We start from the raw sequence: 21812 nt of genomic DNA, 5'->3' as shown, positions 1-21812 counted from the left end.
GAAAGTTAGCAAGACCTCTGTTTTTAAGGGGGCTTGGCAAGAGCTGTCATAACCTTGGTGAACAGAGCCAGCCTGGCAGGGAAGAGGCTCCAACAGAGAGCCAAAGTCTTGGAAGCGAGAGGACAGATTCTCCCCTTCTTCCCCCAGTCCCAGGTTAAGGGGTACTGAGGGAACGACTCAGAGTGATCAGGTATGGATATTAGCAGCTGAGGTAGATCCCCTCCACTGAACAGCTGGTCTTTTAAAGAAGCCATGGAACTTATGGTTTGCTCAAAATAAATAAAAGAAAAACAATCAATACGTAAGCTATTCAAGGTATATAGGTGTCACCTATCTTTCATGAATTGGAGTGGATGTTTGAACGGTTACCATGCTACCTTGCCTCTTCCAATGTGTGACTCTTGTGTTTCAGGCTAGGACGCCGGGTGGTCTTGTGGGCCACAAGCAGTGGCATGTTTTTGTTTGGAATAGCGGCGGCATTCGCAGCTGATTATTACACCTTCATGGCCGCACGCTTTTTTCTTGCCATGGTGAGTTGTTGTTTTTTTACTTGCTTAATTCTGCCTCAGTATTTCCATAGGAAACCTTAACTCTCTTCATTTTGCTCATTTAAGATCTAGTGAGTGAGATCGAGGACTAATCTTTGTCCATTCCACTGCAGAAGTCTGTCTACGGAATACCAATGCCTTATGTTTAGACTGGAACTCATTAAAATGAAAAATTGTTGCTGGCTAGGCAGAAACTTTGTGTTTGCCTCTGTGTCTGGCACGTGGCCCACATCTCACAATTACTAAGGCATTATTTTATTTCTGAGTAATTATATTGGTCTAGTCAGGGCCTGTTCACATGAGCAAACACACAGTTAAGGTCACTTGTATAATGTGCAGGAAGAATGAAAACAGGAAGGCATTAGGCCCTTATGTTAGCAGGAACGGGAGTGTAGTGGAAAGGGCATGAGTTTGAACACCAGCTCTGTCATATATTGGTTTGTTAGTTGTACGACCTTGAGCACACTCATTATCCTCTTTGAACCTTAGGTTGTACTCTGTAAACTGTAGAAAAGAATCCCTGTTTATTATTCTTCTTCTCAGGATTCAGTGAGATTAAGTGTAAACAACCCTAGTACCACCCCTGGTTATAATGTTGACCGTTACTAGAAATGGACCAGTGAGCAAGGAAGCTGTTTCCATGCTCAGTGAGGCTTCCAGACAGATTTCCAACTATCAAACAACAGCAGCAGTGATGATTTGCAATTGCAAATCACTGATCAAGAATAATAGCGGGAAGTTTGCCCCTGGGGGAAGCCCTTGTGATCTTGCTAATTGCAAAGCAGCAGCTTGGATGGTCTGAGGGTCCAGAGAGAAGCAAAGGACTTAAATCTCTCTGCAACCCCTCAGAGAACAAGATGGGGTGTCAGTTTTGGAGTCTTTATTAATGGATAGAAAGTGTTCCTAGCAAACCATACAGATGGCCAAGAATAAGGAAGATGCATAAAAATAAATCTAGGAGAATAGAAGGTGCTGTACGTCATCAAAAAGTAAACACATATCTTTGGGACTGTAGAGAGTTTTAAATACAAGATAGCAACCAGTAATTCTGCTTCCACTGAGGACATAACTCTGGGACTGTAGAGTGAGATTTCATGAGAGAGACCTTCTGGTGGGACTGAAGGTTCCACGGAGGCACAGATACTGAGAAAGTATAAAGGTCATCTTTTGGAAGACGTAAGAGGATATTTCTGCAAATATCTGTTTCAGTCTTGCAAAATACCCTGCTTTGGTTTCTAGAGCCAAGGAAACAAGACCACAAACGCATAGACATCTGTGAAATGTGGCCTCAATTTTCTGTGACTATTTCCTTTGATATTCATGGGAAATTGGTTTGCGGTCAAAGTCTGAGTATAGGAGATGCAGGCAGATTCATTTACTTAATGCATTTATTGATCTGACTACAGACTGTAATGCTAAGTAGACCCCACCCAGCTGTCTCAATAAGTCTAGTAGGAAAGGCAAGACGTTGATCAGCCATCTTCAAAAATAAATAAAATGTTGACAGTGAGGGCACAACAGCAGTGGGTCTGGAAGGTTCACCAGGGTCTGGAGGGTCAAGGACTTTTTCATTGTGAGGGATTGGTGAGAGAAGAAGATTTCAGCAAAGATAGAAGCAGATGAAAAGGCCCTGAGACGAGAAAGAATTAAAAATCAGAATGTCTGGAGAATAGAGAGGGGGACAGATGCACTGATGAAGCTGAAAGGGTCAAGGCGGTTAGGTGGTACCTTGTAGGATTGTCAGGATTTTGCTCTATCTCCTAAAGGCAATGGCAATCCACAGAGAGGGTTCCAGGGATTCTGGCTGCTATGAGGGGCTGGAGTCAGAGAAGATGTGAGGAGTAGAGTATTATCAGTGGTAGGGATGGGTGTGAGTGGAGTCACAGAGTGATTTGGAGTTAGATATTTGTATGTAACTTTTCTGAATCCAATGACAGAGGAAGGTGTAGCTGACACATGAGAAATAATCAGCACTGAAAAACCTGACAGGGACAAATATTACAGTTTAATTGAACTGGGAAATTTATAGTATTTGAAAGTTATCACAATCTTTATTTACTCTAACAGCAGCACTTACCAAAAGCGACTTCTGGATTCTTGGATATAGGGTCCTAGTGATCTGAGTCTTGCCATTACAAAGTTGCGCATGGAAATAAAAGCTGTTGTCACAAAAATGTTAAACTGATTCTGAATACAGTAGTTCTCATAATCAGCACCTCATTGAGCACCTCCCTGCCTTCTGCTAGTGTCAGCCTTTCTGACAGCAGGAAAATCCTTGTAGGTCAGCCTCTTTGTGACTTTCTGATGCAAGATGAAATTGCAGATATTATGAGGGATGCATGTTTACAAAAAGTCTTTAAAAGCAATGAGGGAACACTGCCTGAATCCTACCCACAACTCTGGCAGAGATAGACCTATTAACTTTTGAAGAAATTAACATCTGCAAGGATAATCACATGATGAGCCTTTGAAAGAGTATGATTCAAATATCTAATGACTATGAGAGGCCTTTGGGAAAATCAGTGGTGCTCTTGAATAATTTCACAAAAATTAACTTTATGATTTGTGTTGAAGTCAAATGTGAAATAATTTTGTAGGAAAAAATTTTAGCCCCTTCCTCCCAAGAAAACCATCACTGGACTCATTCCTTGTTTATTCCAAAAATGATCACATATATTCTAATCACATATTGTAATCTAATTTTAATTTAAGATAGACATATTTTCAAACTGAAGCTCTTGCCCAGTTTTCCTTATTGTGGTAAAGTACACATAACTCACAATTTACCATCTTAACCATTTTTAAGTGTACAGTTCAATGATACTAAGTGCATTCATATTGTTCAATTACCACCACCGTGCATCTTCAGAACTCTTTTCATCTTGCAAAACAGAAACTGTCCATTAAGTCATAATTCTCTATTCCCTGTCTCCCTAGCCCCTAACAACCACCATTCTACATTCTGCCTCTATGAGTTTGGCCACTCTGAGTACCTCATAAAAGTGGAATCATACGGCATTTGTCTTTTTGTGACCGATTTATTTCACTTAGCATAATACTCATTGTATGCATAGACTACATTTTGCTTATCTGTTCATCTGTGGACAGACACTTGGGGGTTGCTTCCATGCTTTAGCTATTGTGAATAATGCTATGAGCAAGTGTGGAGAAATATCTCTTCCAGGCCCCACTTTCAATCCCTTTGGGCATATACTCAAAGGTGGAATTGCTGGATCATGCCGTAATTGTTTTTTAAGGACTTGCCATATAGTTTTTCCTAGAGCCTGTATCATTATACATTCCAATCACACATTACACGTGGGTTCCAGTTTCTCTACATTCCCACTAAATCTTGTTAATTTTTTTTTTTTTTAATTAGCCACCCTAATGGGTATGAAGTGATATCTCTTTGTAGCTTTGATTTGCGTTTCTCAATGATTGGTAAACATTTGTATTTCTTCTAAAAATGTCAATTCAAAGCCTTTTCCCATTTTTGAATTGGATTGTTTGTATTTTTGTTGTTATTGGCTTTTAGGAGTTCTCCATGAAATCCCTTATCAGATGTTTGATTTGCAAATATTTTACTCAGTTCTGTAGGTTGCCTTTTCACTCAGTTGATAGTGTTCTTTGATGCACAGAAGTTTTAATTTTCATGAAGTCTAAAATTTGTCTACTTTTTTGTCTGTCAAAACAAAATTTTAATTAAATCAGTTTTTCTTGCCACTAGTTAGTGTAAATTTTTTGTCTCCATTTAGCAATTAAAATTTAACAATAAGGACCTCCTAGATACAGATAACTTGATGTGCTCATTTAAAAGGAACTGAGAGATACATCGACACTATCATGGAATGTTTAGTTGAAACAAAAGGCAGTGTCTAACATTTATATTACAAATAATCTATCAAGTTTTGTTATTTGGGGTCAGGAGGATGAGGGAAGATGAAAGGACCTATAAGAAGAAAAACGATAGATTGGATTGAATGTCATTTTATGCATGTGATATGGGTTTCAGAAAGCAAATCTTTGTCATTTTCTTTTTTGCCAATATGTGATTTGCAGTGGGGTCAGACACCTCAATGGTTTTAAGTGTGACCTTAAATATAGATCCCTATTCTTTGTTTTTCAGGTTGCAAGTGGTTATCTCGTGGTGGGGTTTGTCTATGTGATGGAATTGATTGGCATGAAGTATCGGACTTGGGCGTCTGTCCATATGCATACCTTTTTTACAGTTGGAACCCTGCTGGTGGCTTTGACAGGCTACTTGGTCAGGACCTGGTGGCTTTACCAGATGGTCCTCTCCACAGTGACCGTCCCCTTTATTCTGTGCTGTTGGGTGCTCCCAGAGACGCCTTTTTGGCTTCTCTCAGCGGGACGATATGAAGAGGCACAAAAAATAGTTGACATCATAGCCAAGTGGAACAGGACAAGCTCCTGTAAACTGTCAGAACTTTTATCGCTGGACCTACAAGGTCCTGTCGGTAATAGCCCCACTGAAGTCCAGAAGCACAACCTATCATATCTGTTTTATAACTGGAGCATTGCGACAAGGACACTTACCGTTTGGCTAATCTGGTTCACGGGGAGTTTGGGATTCTACTCCTTCTCCTTGAATTCTATTAATTTAGGAGGCAATGAATACTTAAACCTCTTCCTCCTGGGTAAGTAGTTAAGTGTATTTAAATTTTGCAGTGAAGTGAGATTCCTACCATTTATGTGTGTTTCTGTGTGAATTTGAGAAAAAGAGTATGTTTTTAATAGGCCTTTTAAAACCAAGAGCAATACTGCCAACCATATTCTTATGATATCTCTTAGTGTTATGTTCTAACACCTGTACATATGAGGGGACTTCAACAAGTTCATGGAAAAATGGAATTAAAAGATAAAAATGTAAAATCCAAACTTTTTCAATGTGATTGCCTTCAAGGTCAAGATACTTTTGTAAGACAGCAGCCATTTAGTCCACCCCTAAAGAACTGAGGGTCCTGAGAATGCACCCATGTCCATGCAGTCTTATTTACACTATTAACTGAAGAAAAATGGGTGCCATGTGCAGATTTTTTAAGATTAGGAAACAAAAAGAAGTCAGAAGGAACCACCATGAGAACTGTAAGGTGGCTGCTTAGTGCTTTCCAGTTAAAACTCTTGCAAAATTGCCTTTGATGAGAGGAATGAGGGGGACCATTGTCATGGAGGAGAAGGACTCCCTGGTGATGTTTTCCCAGGCATTTTTCTACAAAAGCTTTGGCTAACTTTCTCAAAACACTCTCATCATAAGCAGATATTTACATTCTTTGACCTTCTAGAAAGTTAACAAGCAAAATGCCTTGAGCATCCCCAAACCACGTTGCCATGGCCTTTGCTCTTGACAGGTCCACTTTCGCTTTGACTGGACCACAGCCACCCCTCGGTAGCCACTGCTCTGGTTGAGCTTTGTCTTCAGGATCACAGTGGTAAAACCGTGTTTCATCTTCTGCTAAAGTTCTTACAAGAAATGCTTCAGGGCCTTGATCCCACTTGTTTAAAATTTCCCATGAAAGTTCTGCCCTTTGCAGCTGATCAGGGCACAACTGTTTTGGCACCCACTGAGTGGAAAGTTTGCTCAACTTTAATTTTTCAGTCAGAATTCTGTAAGCCAGACTAATTAAGGTGTCTATGGTGTTGGCTATTGCTTCTTCTATTAATCTCAGCCCTTGGCAATTAGGGCATCAACAAGATGGATTTTTTCCTTCGATGTGGTTCCTCTGCCACTGTGGGCTTCATCTTCAATATTGTCTTGTTCTTTCTTAAAATAGGTTAACCATTTCTAAACTGATGATTTATTTGGGGAATTGTGCCCATAAACTTTCATAGAGCATCAGTGATTTCACCATTCTTCCACCCAACCTTCACCAGAAATTTGATGTCTGTTCTTGCTTCAATTTTAGCAGAATCCATGTTGCTCTAGTGGGAACTCTTTTCAAACTGGTATCTTCTTCTTCTCAGTGCCTCAGACCAGCTCCTCTTCAGACATGTTCTAAGAAGTTAGTACAAGTTTCTTTTGGTGCAGAAAAAAATCTGAAAAAACAATGCATAGCTTTTTCATAATTTGCACTTTTCATGGAAAAAAAATTTTTTTTTGAGACAGAGTCTTGCTCTATCATGCAGGCTGGAGTGCAGTGGTGCTATCTCAGCTCACTGCAGCCTCTGCCTTCTGGGTTCAAGCAATTCTCCTGTCTCAGCCTTCCAAGTAGCTGGTATTACAGATGCACGCCACCATGCCTGGCTAATTTTTGTATTTCTGTAGAGACAGGGTTTCACCGTGTTGGCCAGGCTGGTCTCGAACTCTTAACCTCAGGTGATCTGCCCATCTTGGCCTCCCAAAGTACTGGGATTACAGGCATAAGCCACAGCACCCAGACATCCATGACCTTTTTGAAAACTCTTTGTATTTTTCCATTTGAAAAAAAAATGCGTCAGAAGAATTTAGTCACTCCATTTCTGGCTTCTCTCCTTGCTCACCTTCTTCGTGCCCCAGCCCAGAATTCTCCCCAGGGGTGACTTCTATAATGTTTGGCTTGTACCCTTTCAGATCAATTTTTATGCATTTGTGCCAGACATGGTGGCATGTGCCTATAGTCCCAGCTACTCGGGAGGCTGACGTAGGGGGATTGCTTGAGCTCAGGAGTTCTGGGCTGCAGTGCGCTATGCCAACTGGGTGTCTGCACTAACTTCAGCATCAATATGGTGACCTCCTGGGAGTGGGGGGCCACCAGGTTGCCTAAGGTGGGCTTAACTGGCCCAGGTCGAAAATGAAGCAGGCCAAAAGTCCCATGCTGATTAGATCTGTTTCTAACATTTCCATATACTTGTGCATATAAATGTTTTATATTTTAACACAAATGAGATCACTCACTATATATTGTTGTTTGTAAGTTGCTTCCCTTTTGAAATTTAATATGCCTTAGCTATCTGGCATCTCTCAACCTTTAGGTGTCCTTAATTTAGAAATTTTAGTTGGCAAAATAACTTTTAAATACATGCAACTATAATTTATGTTGTCATACTTCTTTCATTTCAATGGCAAGTTAGATCACTTTCAATAGCTTGAGATGTGACTCCTGATATAAACCAAATTTGAACTAAAACGTGAGAGAAATATTAGAAACCTCTTTTTATCCATCTAGTCTTAACTCCTGGTTATTTCCGCGTAGGCTGCCTGTATTTTTATATTATCCTCAAAACATCTTGCTTCTAAATTTTTATACATAGGTATTGTGCCTTCTCAAAAGCACTCTGATGACACATCTGGCTTTCTTTTTGATTTCCTGAGCAGACACATCTGTTTTGTTTATTATAGCTCAGCAGGAATGATGAGAGAAGTTGTTTTAAGAAAAAAAATTTATTCTTTTCTTTTTTTGAAGCAAACTAACAGGTTTATAGAAAGAGCCTGTCTTGACTTCAAACTCATTCTCTATGACAATCTGGGATGGTGCAGTATCCCTAGAACAGAGTGGCCAATGGTAGGTGGATCAGGTGGGGTGGAGTGTGGATGTGGAAGGTAGGCTAGAAGTTTAGATCTTCATGACATAGTTTCTTACTTTTGCCAAAGATACAAATTCTCAAAAAACTGGACAATCTCATAAATATAAAAATGTTTACAGAGACAAACACACATGGTTTTATATTAGCCACTGTTTTGGATTTTTCATGTCAGTATCCTTCCCATTAGTATTCTTGCAGATGGCTGCTTCTGCTTAGTAATTCTATGCTGTGAAATTTTTGAATAAGTTTTTATCTCCGAAGATGATTTGGGGCTGGTGGGAATTTGAGCTCTGGTTTTGTGCCATTTGCAGGTGCCAGGTGGATTATGAGCATTAGAGCATTTCACAGGAAATGCTTATCCTCAATGCAGTGAGTTTAAAAATGGAGGGGCCCGCTGCCTCACAGCAATCCTTAGAGAGTTTCTAAAGGCCCCTAGAAGTGAGGAAAGGACTGCTCATGCCTTTTGGGTGGTGGGTTAGAAGGCAGGGTCCCCTTGTGCAGCCAGATGCCTAGCCTTATAGAGGGCTCAATGACAGGTGTCGTGGAACTTCCTGCCTACACTTTCGTGTGCATCGCCATGGACAAGGTCGGGAGGAGAACAGTCCTGGTTTTCGCCCTTTTCTGCAGTGCACTGGCCTGTGGTGTCATTATGGTGATCCCCCAGGTGAGTTATTGTATGTTTTATTTAGGGAATTGTTAGTTATACTGTGACAGTTTGATGGGAAGAATTTTAGCTTATTACAGTTAAGTATGAAGGTCAATTCAGAGTATGAATTGGACAGAGTATATAATGTTTAAAAATATGTTTTCTTTAAAAAATTCTTTTTCTGTTATGTAAGTAATATATGTTCATTGTAGAAAATTTAATAAGAAAAATGTTAAAAAAAAAAAAAAAAAGCCCGACCTGGGTACAGTGACTCACACTTATAATCCCAGCAAATCAAGAGGCTCAGGTGGGAGAATGGCTTGAGTTCAGGAGTTTAAGGCTACAGTGAGCTATGATAAAGCCATTGTACTCCAGCCTGGGTGACAGAGTGAGACTCCATCTCAACAAATAAAAAATTAAAAGTCTATAATCCAATTCCCAGAGATGACCAGTGTTGTATTTTGTAAATGCAATAATCTTGTGTGAGGAAAATCTATCACACCTTCCAGCATCGCCATCATATTGAACATTTACTCATTTATTAATTCGGCAAACATTTACTCACCATCTTTTATGTGCCAGGTGTAGGGAACACACAGCATCAGGTTTCTGTAAGTGTAACGAGTGGGCATAGGGCAGGTGTGTGTCCTCTTTTGTCTAGGATGGTCGAGGATGATGTGCCCCTCAGAGGAGGTGACATGTGATCAGAAACCTTAATGAAGGAGGCAGCCATGGAGACATCTGAAGGATATGAGTCAGGTATTCAGGACTCTTAGAGTTTCACTACTCTGTTTTTCATTGCAGGAGATAAGTAGTTTCCAGTGTCTGGTATGTATAAACACCCCGAGGAGCTTGTTTTTAAAAACGATTTCTTAGTGAGAAATGCTGCCCAGAAACTACTGAAATGGTTTTCATATTTCTATATTTTGGCAAACTGCATCCCCCCAAAATACCTTTTGCACCCCGAATTGCTTCCTCTCTGCCCCAAAAACATGTTATCAGACCTGTTTTTAAATTCTTGATTTGGAAAATGTCACTATAACAGTACATAAAATATTTTATTTAATGTTCTCCTGTGATTGTATAATCACTAAACAATAGTATATCAGCATTTAGAGCAAAGCATTTTAAGTTTTGCATATGGTTTGAAATGTAATTTAAGCTAACGGGTGACTTCCTTTTAGAGTAGCACTTTACTTAATGATTAGGATTGATGAGCCAAATATTTTATGTAATTAAATTTCCAGGTGATTGATACACAACTCACAGTGCAATAAAACTAATCAGGCCATCCTAACAAGGACGTCTCTGCCAGTTTGAGGGAACTTCATCCACACCTTTTAAAAAGTAGTTTGCAGTTATGACAGTCGAGTAGTTGGCAGCTGCCTTTAGGTTGGTGAAGAGTTGGGGAACACCGGAACCTTTGAGTTTGTAGTAATGGGGAAGATGAGAAAGAGGCTGATGGAGATTTCTATAAATAGAGCACTAACCCACAACCACAGATTTCTCCCCTTCAATAAAATTTTCCCCAAATGATAATGCCAACACAATACAAATACTAATTTCATTAACAAATAATATCTACAATTGTAATTAAGGTGACATTAGCTGCTTTAATAGAGACATTCCAGAATCTCAGTGACTTAACATAAAGGATGTTTGTCACCTGCTCATAGAAAGTTCTATAGTTGGCCTGGTTGGCCAAAGCAGGAGTGGTGAGTGGGTGTTCGGGTCCATGGAGTCATTCAGGGACAAGGCTGACAGAGGCACTGCCTTCCTTAACACGTGAGCCCCAAGGCCACCCTGGGTCTCAGCATCCAGCTGGCAGGTGGGGGAGGAGGGAGATTTTGGAATATGGGGTGTCTTTGTTAGTTACCTCTGGAAGTGGAACACCTGAGGGAGAATAGAAACTGAGGTGGAGATAAAGGTTTTGCTGTTTGCAGCCACAAACAAACAAACAAACAAACAGATAAAAAGTCTGTACTAATAATCCAGTTATCACTTTCAAATTATTTTCTGTAGAGACTTTATGAGCCAGGAATTACTGCCACAAAGGGTACAAGTTGTTGCTGTTGTTTTTAATAAAGAGATTAAATAGAGACAAGATCTCACTCTGTCACCCAAGCTGAAGTGCAGTGGTGTGATGATAGCTCTCTCTAATCTCAAACTCCTGGCTTCTCCAGTAGCTGGGACCACAGGCATATACCATCACACACAGCTAATTTTTTTGTTTTTGTTTTTGTAGAAATGGAGTCTTGCTCTGTTGCCCTGGCTGGTCTAAAACTCTTGGCCTCAAGTAATTATCCTACCTTAGCATCCTTAAGTGCTGGGATTACCATGTGTGAGCCATTGTGCCCAGCCCACAATTGTTTTTATGGCTCCTTAATTCATTCTGTTGGATCAGTTCCAGGAGGAGTGGGGAAATTCTTGGTGCCACCAGCACTGTCTGGGCGTGTCTCCTTCCAAAACAGTCTTCCCACCTGGCTTTTATCACAGTTCAAACCCTCCAAAGTGGACGGAGAGGAGAGGCATGCGAAAACTTTCCTCTACATTTTATAAAGATGGAAAGCTTTTACAGACTTTGAGTAGAGTTTAATATATTTAAACAGAAAAATATGGCTCTTCAGTGTTCTGAAAAAATACTGAAGGAATTAGAATGTTTTAAATAGTGATTTTAAAGATTTTCTATTTTCCTTTAAAAATATTACTTGTGATTATCTATTTTGCTAAATTATTTTCAGAAACATTATGTTTTGGGTGTGGCAACAGCTATGGTTGGAAAATTTGCCATCGGGGCAGCGTTTGGCCTCATTTATCTTTATACAGCTGAGCTGTATCCAACCATTGTAAGGTAAGGATGAATTGTTTTTCTGGTTGTTTTCCTGTTATCTTTTCACTTGGCCTTTACATGTAAGTGCTGGATTTTTTTCATAGAAGTTACCTGGATCTCTGAGATGGGAAAATGACATGCTGATGCTAATTCTGAGTCTGAGGCTTTGGACCTTATTAGCAAGGATATCAAACAAATTATTTTGAAATAAGACTCTGTTATTCCCAAAACATTTTAAGTTTCAGGTACCATAGACTTTCACTGAATATCTGTATTGACTCAAAGCTAATTTCTCAGGATGCTCTCAATGTTCTGATGCCAGTTGTGTTAGTCGGCTTGGGCTGTTGTAACACGGGCTGGGTAGCTTAAACAATAGAAATTTATTTTCTCACAGTTCTGGAGGCTGAAGTTCAAGAACAAGGTGTCGGCAGGTTTGGATTCTCCTGGGGCCTCTCTCTGTGGTCTTCAGGTGGCACCCTCTTGCTATGTCCTCTTGGGTCTTACCTCTGTGTGCACTGCTGGTGTCCCTCTCTCTTCTTATAAGACATCAGCCATATTGGATTAGGGCCTCACCCTAACAGCCTTGTTTTAACTTAATCACCTCTTTAAAGACCTTATCTAGAAATACCATTACGTCATAAAGTACTGGGGGTTGAGACTCTAACACTTGAACTTTGGAGGCACAACTCAGCCCATAACACCGGCAGTCATTGGCTCCCTGAGAAGATCACCATATCCGGAGGCTCTCAAAGCTGGCTGCTCATAAGAGTCATTGAGGGGCATTTCATAAAAAATATCAGTCTTGGGTCCTTACACCAGACTTGCTGGATCAATCCAAGAATGAGACTCGGGATTTTTTTTTTTTCTTTTTTTCGAGATGGAGTCTCACTTTGTCACCCAGGCTGGAGGTCAGTGGCATGATCTTGGCTCACTGCAACCTTGGCCTTCCAGGTTCAAGTGATTTTCCTGCCTCAGCCTTCTGAGTAGCTGGGATTACAGGTGTGCACCACCACGCCTGGCTAATTTTTGTATTTTTAGTAGAGATGGGGTGTCACCATGTTGATCAGGCTGGTCTCAAACTTCTGACCTTGTGATCCACCTGCCTCAGCCTCCCAAAGTGCTGGTATTACAGGTGTCAGCCACCATGCCCAACCAAGACTCGGGATTTTTAATAAGTCTGCAGGTGACTCTGAGTTGCTGCCCCCCATCTTTGAGAATGTCTGATGTGATTCCCACTGATTTGGGAACCTCAGGGATTTTCAAGCTTTTAAAAAGTTTTTCCAAACAAGTTTTACATGGAAACTCTTTATGAAGAGTTGAAGAGGACAGAGGTCCTTTGTGGAAGCTCTGCTGGGGAACCTGGAATCCCCCCAGTGCTCCTGCCTTCTTGCTCCAGGGTCCTGCAGCAGAACTTCAAGGCCTTAACAGAGCATTCTTTGTAAACCACAGTTCTTGCTGTAGCCCTCATGTCCACATAAGACAGCTGAGAGCAGGGAGATCAAGTACCTGGTGCAAGACGCACAGCTGGGTCCCCAGCTATAAAGGGAAGGCATCCTTTCTCTGATCCTCCATTGGACTTGTTTTTTTATTTTTTTGAGACAGTGTCTCACTCTGTCACCCAGGCTGGAGTACAGTGGCAAGATCTTGGCTCACTGCAACCTCTACTTCTTGAGTTCAAGTGATTCTCATGCCTCAGCCTCTTGAGGAGCTGGGATTATAGGCACACACCACCACGCCCAGCTGATTTTTGTATTTTTAGTAGAGACAGCGTTTCGCCATGTTGGCCAGACTGGTCTTGAACGCATGACCTCAAGTAATCTACCCGCCTTGGCCTCCCAAAGTCCTAGGATTATAGGTGTGAGCCACTGCACCCCGCCCATCAGACTTTTTGAGTCTTTCTTTGCAACATGATCTTGTATTTTAAAGTGTAAATAGTTAGGGTCACACTGCGGCCAAGAGACATTTGTCCCACAGATCTCCCTCTGAAGTTTCATAATAGTTTCCTATAGCAGTCCTCCCTTAAATTCTCCACGTGGCATTTTCCTAACACCTGCTTTATCAAATATGTTTTTATTTTATTTTTTTGAGACAGAGTCTTGTTCCTTCACCAGGTGCCAGGCTGGAGTGCAGTGGCACAATCTCGGCTCACTGCAACCTCTGCCTCCTGGGTTCAGGCAATTCTCCTGCCTCAGCCTCCTGAGTAGCTGGGACTACAGGCATGCGCCACCACGCCCAGCTAATTTTTTGTATTTTTAGTAGAAATGGGGTTTCACCATGTTGACCAGGATGGTCTCGATCTCTTGACCTTGTGATCCACCCGCCTCAGCCTCCCAAAGTGCTGGGATTACAGGCGTGGCACCCGGCCAAGTTTTTATTTTCTAAGGGAAAAAATTTGTTAGTGAGCTTGGACAATTTCTTAGCCTATTAAAGACCCAATCTTAATGACAACAAATGCACAAACAAGATATTAAGTTTTCTCACAGGAAACTTTTTCTAAAAATCTAACTGCTCAGCTAGTGGATTTATCCCTTTTAGGAGTATATTATTTGTCATGGGTTACAAGTTTGAAAGGCAAGTGACTTTCTGTAGAGATAAGCCCACATAATACCAGCCCAGAGGTGTCTCCTCCTTGTCTCCACAAGCAGGAGGGATATACGAATTGGAAAATCCATTAGTTAAGAGATAGCATAAATCTTTCCCTGGGAATTTTCCATGCCCACAGACCTGCCTGCTGAAATGTTAGGGCAGGCAGCCCTGTGGACCAGGATGGGTAAGTACATTTGTGTTGGCTGTAGACGGACGGATGGATGGATGAAAGAATGGATAGATAAAATAGGTACACATATATATCTAAGAAAAAGTTTATCAGACTAATATGTGACCATGGGTGTAGAAGAGCAGAGGAATAACTCCCTATGTAATTGTCTCTTAACCCAGTTGTCTGAGAGTAGAGTTTTTCTTCTTCCTTCCTACTTTCCCTCTAGGTCACCCAGAGTGCTCGGGGGAGCAGTCTAAAAATAAATACATCTTCTGTCCATTTTATAGGTTTTGGAACTGATATTTAGACAAGATTAGGGTCAGAGCCAAAGGCACCTGGCGAGTCAGTGACCCATCAGAACTCAGATCCACATCTTTTGGCCCTTTCTGCACCCAGTGAAAGACACTAGAATTTTTATGGGAGACAGTGCTTAACATTAGCCAAGGATGGTTGCTAGCAGTAGAGCTTTAGTAGCAGAGAGGAAGAAGGTATTTTGGGGTAAGGGCTTTGTGAACTCTTCTCAGATCATATTGTAAACGTGGCAGGCAGAATAACAGATTACATTCTAGCACTTACGGGGTGACAATGATGGAGACTAGTTGAATGCAATAGAGTGAAGTTATGTAATCTCCAATTCATGTAGCTTTCGCTCCCTTGTGGCTGACCCAGGGAATAAGCTGCTCTAAATCAGGGAGAATGTCTTTGGCATGTCCTGTGGGACCCTTCTGGCCTCTCAGGTGGATTTCTGCTCAGCCAGGAAAAGCTGCAGATTTTCCCAGTTCAGAATCCAGATTGGACCAGATCCATGCAGTGTCTGGCATGTATTAGACTCTTGACACACATGTGCTGAGTGAATGAGTGTCACATACTAAAAAGGTGACAATCCAATCAAATAATGTCAATGTGCATTGCAATTTTTTTTTGTTGGGTTGGTTGTTGGTTTACAACCACAGGTACATGAGACCTCAAAAAAATCTAGTATATAAATATTTAATATAGGAAATCTTTAACCAACTCTGCACTCCCTAAACACCCTCACACTGCATGCAAAATTTTACTTATATATGATCTCTTTCTCAGAAGAATGCCATACTTTTTATCTGTTTTTTATAAATGTGTGTGACCCAGAAAAGATGAGCCACCATTAATTTAAAGAGGTACTTATTTGCATAAAAGAACAGTCTTTTTTTACTAACATTCTATACATTTTCTCTAAGTAACCTTTAAAGAAAAGCACATTAAGATATTTCTTGACTTGGCCGGGCGCGGTGACTCACACCTGTAATCCCAGCACTTTGGGAAGCCGAGGCAGGCGGATCACGAGGTCAAAAGATCGAGACCATCCTGGCCAACATGGTGAAACCCCATCTCTAGTAAAAAAAATACAAAAATTAGTGGGGCATGGTGGCTTGCACCTGTTCCAGCTACGCAGGAGGCTGAGGCAGGAGAATTGCTTGAACTCGGGAGGTGGAGGTTGCAGTGAGCCAAGATTGCCCCACTGCACTCCAGCCTGGTGCCTGGTGACAGAGCAAGATTCTATCTCAAAAAAAAAAAAAGGATATTTATTGACTCTAAAAAGTTGAAATAGAATAGTCTACAGGTATACAGATACTTCGTTCTCTCTCTACCTGAAACAAATTCCTTATTATTCCCACTCCCTACCTGAAACAAATTCCTTATTATTCTCAATATTAGTCTGGGCCAATACACATAAGGGCCTGATCTGCACAGCAGATGAAGGATGGCTTACCTCCACACCCCTACCTTTTTTTGTCTTTTTTTTTTTGAGATAGACTTCCACTCTTGTTACCCAGACTGAAGTGCAATGGCTTGATCTCGGGTCACTGTAACCTCTGCCTCTCGAGTTTGAGCGATTCTCCTGCCTCAGCCTCCCAAGTAGTTGGGATTATAGGCATGTACCACCACACCCAGCTAATTTTTGTGTTTTGGGTAGGAAAAGGGTTTTACCATGTTGGCCAGGTCCGCCCGCCTTGGCCTCCCAAAGTGCTGGGATTATAGGTGTCAGCCACCACACCTGGCCCCTTTTTATGTCTGGAATTGTCTTGAATTATGTGCGTGCTTGTATACACCACTGTTTCACACAATGTAGGTATTGTGATTCTTGAAAACTAAGTAACATTATTTTCAAGCTTACATTTTTTTACGGTCATGTGTTGCCTAATGATGGGCATATGTTTTGAGAAATGCATCCTTTGGTGATTGGTGGTTGTCAGAACATCACAGAGTGAACTTACACAAACGTAGATGGCCCAGCCTACTACCCAGGCTGTGTGGTACAGCGTGTTGCTTGCTCCTCAGCTGTGATCCTACGCACCATGTAACTGCATGAACACTGCAGGCAGTCATAACAATGGTAAGTATTTGTGCACCTACACATGTTGAAAGATAGAAAAAGTAGAGTAAAAATGTGCTATTATAATCTCACGGGACCATTGAGGTTGAGCGAAACGTTGTAATGCGGTGCCTGAACACCCTTATCCTTGCTGGGGAGGGTGGAAAAGGAGTTGCAGGAAGCAGGTCTGTCACTCCCCACGTCACTTGTGCCTTACTTATCTTGGTCTCTCTCCTCTGTTTCCAGGTCGCTGGCTGTGGGAAGCGGCAGCATGGTGTGCCGCCTGGCCAGCATCCTGGCACCATTCTCCGTGGACCTCAGGAGTATTTGGATCTTCATACCACAGGTTGGCTTCAGTTTGCAGACCCTTCCCAAGGTGGCAGGGAAGCACAGTTTCTAACTGCCTATTAGCGACTTCTCTACTGTTACTTATTGAAAGCCAGTTCAAAATTTCCTAATGGGGTTTGTAAAAACAACCCCATTATCCACAGCTCACCAGTTAATGAGTAGGGTGGTGAGTGCTGTGCGACTGGTCATTGGTGGCCATTCGCTGCTGAGCTGTGCATTACAACTCTGCCTGCCACAGACATGTGTCCTCACTCTTCCCTGGAAGCCAGGCCTGGGGAAGGGAGAGCTCTGGTCTCTGTCCTCCCCAGGGCATCTGTCCCTACCCTCTGGCCCCACCCTTGCCTCTGTGTTTCCACTGAATGCCTGCTGGGCAAGGCGAATTCTGGTGGCAGCCTGCTCTCAAAAGATTCTGTGGTGCCTAATGGAGAGCATTAGCAACCCATGGTTCTCAACTGACCTGAACCCGAGGGTCTCCTTGTGGGCAAGGCTTCTGGCTCCAGCAGTGTGACCTATTTGCCTGGTTTCAAAGAGTAAGTACAGGAACACTTAGTTTGCAGATCCTCAGGTAGGGGCTGAGAGGCTGGGAAGACACGCAAGCACTGTTGCACCTGGCTTTAGCGGACTCTTCTACTCAGGAAGAAGATGCTGGACGGGTGGAGAGCAGGGATGACTTCCGGGCCCACAGCCCCTCCCCCTCCCTCTCCTCCAGTGCCTCCTTTCTTTTTTCTGATTGCGCTTTTGATAGACTCAGGTTGCAGGATTTCCTCCTGGCCTCCTCCCGGCCCCCTGAATGCATGACCTCTCCTCCTGGCTGCAGGCACGTGTTTCCTCCAGCCTCATGGGCATTCTCCCTGGATGTCTTACAACAAACTCAATGTCTCCCCACAAACTCAATGTCTCCCAAGCAGAACTGACCAGTGACATCTGTCTCCCATTTCTAGTTAAGGATAAGTCAGTGGCCTCAAGCATGACATGGTGGCATTGGCTTCTCATTGATCCTGTTCTTTCTCCTACCCTTCTAACCCATTCATCACTGAATCCTCACATTCTCTTTCAAAACTGTGCCTGCAGCCTGCCTCCAGTGACTCCCCATCTTCTCCCTGTAGAAAGTAAAAAGTTCCAGCTGGGTGCAGTGGCTCACGCCTATAATCCCAGCACTTTGGGAGGCCGAGGCGGGTGGATCATGAGCTCAGGAGTTTGAGACCAGCCTGACCAACATGGTGAAACCCTGTCTCTACTAAAATTACAAAAATTAGCCAAGCATGGTGGTGCACACCTGCAGTCCCAGCTACTCAGGAGGCTGAGGTAGGAGAATCCCTTGAACCTGGGTGGTGGAGGTTGCAGTGAGCTGAAATTGTGCCACTGTACTCCAGCCTGAGCAACAGAGTGAGATTCTGTCTCCAAAAAAAAAAGGAAAGAAAGTTAAAAGTTCCTCTTCAAAATTTCTCTTCTTGTTAAAGAATAATAATGAATGCTGGAAATAATTGTTTGTTTTAAAGACTAACTTTCTTCAAAGCCTTCTTGCTTTTGCTAATAACTCTTTGTTAAGTCCTATCCTAAGTAGCTGTTAGACATGCTCATAAGCACTTCGTACATTCTATGTCCTTGTACTTTAACCAAGATATCTGTGCTGGACGGGCTGGCAGGCATGTCCCAGCTCTTGGCCTATTTCCCTTCCTCATTTAGACTTCCTCTTTTCCTTTGTTCTCTATTGCCTTTACCTACTGAGAAAAGTTTTAAGTTGTTAGCCTATCAAGTTCAGCTTAAATTGTGAAGTCTAGCTCCAACCAACAGAGATCAGACACAGCAGTAAAGACCCGATGCATGAGGAATAAATATGCCTGCCTTTCCTTTGTTCATTGCATTCTCACAGCACGATAGTTAACCAGAGTACCCTTTCTGCAGTAAGTAAAATTGCCTTGCTAAGAAAACATTTTGGCTGAATGCTAATTTTTCCTTGCAGTACCTAAGAACAAGCATCTGTCTCTAACAATCCCCACCTCATCAGGGTAGCATAGATGGCACTACGGCCATGACTTAGTGCCCCAGTCAGCTTCAGAATAAAGATCCAAACTCAGTTGATACCCAGGGCCTTTCCCGATTGACCCCCCTGCCCATCTTCCCTATTCTGTTCCTCATGCAGCTTCCCCTCCTCTCCACACGCAGCCACCATGCTTAGCCCCTGTTTTTGTCTTGAACTGTCTTGAATTATGTGTGTGCTTCCCATCTCCTCCCTGTCCTCACCCCACCTCCTCCCCTTCCATGCCACTGCCCCAGTGGCCCCTCCAAAGAGAAAGCTCCTCTCTCATGTATCTGTTAAGTAGCCTTCCAGGTATCCTCTTTCCAGGAGGCCACCCAGATCCAGTGACCCCGCCTCTCCTTTTCTCAAGCATGTCTGTACAGCATTTATCGGGTGCCTCTTTCCAGTCCATTCGCAGCGTGGTTTTATCATTTGCACGTGTGTCTTTGTCACCTCAGTCAGGCTGCTGTGCTTTGCAGAGCAGGGCATTTTGCATCCCCACAGCTAGGGCCAGCAAAGTGTTTCCCTCAGCTTGTGTGCCACCCATGCTATCATTCACCTACTATTTTAAAATCAAATAGATTGCCTTTTGGAAATTAGCTTTGTCCTAAACAATAACATCAGTGCGATCATGGGTGTTATACTAGTTATGTGTTTTTCTAAGACATGCTAGCATAATCTAGCAAGTGATAAAACAGTGCTTGGTACCCCATGGAGTCTCCTTGTACACACAGCGGGTACCCATACTGCTCTTCAGGAACTGCTGGCTTGGCATGAGTGTCTCCTGTGTCCCAGGAGCAGGCGCTCAGTAAAGTGCTTGGATGTGTCATTGGGGTGTTAGATCCCAGCCTCTATCTCAGGCTGACTCAGGTTAAGAAACCATATGGGCTATGTGGGAGGTGTTTTTGGGGAGTCTATCACCCTTTTTAGGTCATGGACTTTTCCAGAAGCATCTCCTTTGTGCTAGCACTTATTTTCCTTATTTTGTTTTAAGAAAAGATAAAATGGAAAAGTGTTTATTAAAACAAGTTGAAACATACAAAAATGAAATAGATAAATTTATAAAAGCAAATTACTATAAACAGACTAAAACCAAATAAAGATTTTTTAAATGGATATCTGTAAGGCTCAATTAAGGACTATAGACTTAAAAGGGATCTCTAATTTTATTTAACAGATATTTAAACAAGCTCTTTTTATTTTTATTGTTTCTCTGAGACAGAGTCTCACTCTGTCAACCAGGCTAGAGTACAGTGGTCTGATCCCAGCTCACTGCAACCTCCACCTCCTGGGTCCAAGTGATTCTCCTGCCTTAGCCTCCCAATTAGCTGAGACTACAGGCATGCACCACCAAGCCTGGCTAATTTTTTTTTTTTTTTAATTTTTTAGTAGAGTTGGGGTTTCACTATGTTGGCCAGACTGGTCTTGTACTCCTGACCTCAGGTGGTCCGCCCACCTCAGCCTCCCAAAGTGCTGGGATTACAGGCATGAAACACCACGCCCTGCCTAAACAAGCTATTTTTAAAGTGCTTTATAAAAATTAGTCTTAATATAATGCAGTGTGTTATATTATGCACTTAATATAATGCATATATTAAGTCTTAATATAATGCAGATACTGTTGTTCTCATTTTACAGATGAGGAGACTAATGGACAGAAAATAGTCATTAGCCCAGGGTCACACACCTTAAAGGTGGCAGAGCTGGGATTTGAGAAGTGAAAACTCTGTCTGATCTGAAAGATGTTTATATTTTCTTTTCTGAAAAGAGGCACATAAAAAATCACTCATTCTGCTGCCATTATTTTCTACATAGTCTAAAAAGATGGACACATAATTAACTTTTTGTGTGTTCATTAACTTATTTGGCAAACACTGACAGAGTGTTGATTTTGAACTAGCCACCCTGCTAGGTGCCAAGGAGCAGAGATGAAAGAAACAGACTGTCTTGAGAGACGTCCAGTCTGGTGGAAAGGGCAGGAGAGCAAACCTTCACCAGACCCGGAGAGAAGGGCTGGGGTGGGGAAATGCCAGGTGTGGTGATTTAAAAGATATAACAGCAGTAATCACTAAACATTAAGAAACATCTTGTTTTTCAATACGTAATGGCAGTAATGAGAGCTCACATGTATTGGCTGCTTACCTCGGCCAGGCACTGTTCCAGGTGCCTTTTGTGTAATATTTAATTCCATCCTCTCAACAGTACTTTGTGACAGATACTACTCTTTCATCTATTTTACAGAAAAGGAAACTGAAGAGCAGAGAGGTTAAGTAACTCGTCCAAGGCCACACAGGTAGCAGGTGGCAAATACCCAGGCAACGTGGGTATGGAGATTATAAAAGGGTCAGGAACATGTCTTTTTCTTTTCTTTTTTTTGAAACTGGGTCTCATTCTGTCACTGAGATTGGAGTGCAGTGGGGCGATCTCGGCTCATTGCAACCTCTGCCTCCTGGGCTCAAGCGATTCTTCCACCTCAGCCTCCCAAGTAGCTGGGACCACAGGCATGTGCCACACACACTTGGCTAATTTTTATATTTTTCATAGAGACAGAGTTTCACCATATTGCCCAGGCCGGTCTCAAACTTCTGATGTCAAGTGATCCACCAGCCTTAGCCTCGCAAAGTGCTGGCATTACAAGTGTGAGCCACCTCACCCAACCTTTGAGAACCTTTTCTTTTTTTTTTGAGATGGAGTTTTGTTCTTGTTGCCTAGGCTGGAGTGCAGTGGCACAATCTTGGCTCACCACAACCCCTTCCTCCTGGGTTCAAGAGATCCTCGTGTCTCAGCC

At 42.3% G+C, this 21812-nt stretch overlaps 1 protein-coding gene and 1 long non-coding RNA gene across 4 annotated transcripts in view; one reads left to right on the top strand and one right to left on the bottom strand.

Moving 5' to 3' along the window:
- The window catches only part of SLC22A16 (solute carrier family 22 member 16), a 49358-nt gene that overhangs the window by 25441 nt on the left and 2105 nt on the right, over positions 1-21812 (top strand). For all 3 annotated transcript variants that reach the window (XM_008994906.5, XM_008994905.5, XM_035296516.3), the window contains 5 exons: positions 413-530; positions 4675-5206; positions 8606-8733; positions 11457-11566; positions 16903-17002. In XM_008994906.5, coding sequence (XP_008993154.2) covers positions 413-530; positions 4675-5206; positions 8606-8733; positions 11457-11566; positions 16903-17002 — 988 coding nt within the window. The remainder of the gene's footprint in view (positions 1-412; positions 531-4674; positions 5207-8605; positions 8734-11456; positions 11567-16902; positions 17003-21812) is intronic.
- LOC118152948 (uncharacterized) lies at positions 5520-10245 on the bottom strand. Its single transcript, XR_004742010.3, has 3 exons — positions 10053-10245; positions 9281-9456; positions 5520-6602 (listed from the first exon to the last, which is right to left on the bottom strand). It is a non-coding gene; the product is annotated as an uncharacterized LOC118152948 (long non-coding RNA).

The sequence above is a fragment of the Callithrix jacchus genome, chromosome 4 (assembly GCF_049354715.1).
Source record: "Callithrix jacchus isolate 240 chromosome 4, calJac240_pri, whole genome shotgun sequence".
Lineage (NCBI taxonomy): Eukaryota > Metazoa > Chordata > Mammalia > Primates > Cebidae > Callithrix > Callithrix jacchus.
This window is presented reverse-complemented; position numbering and strand designations above follow the sequence as displayed.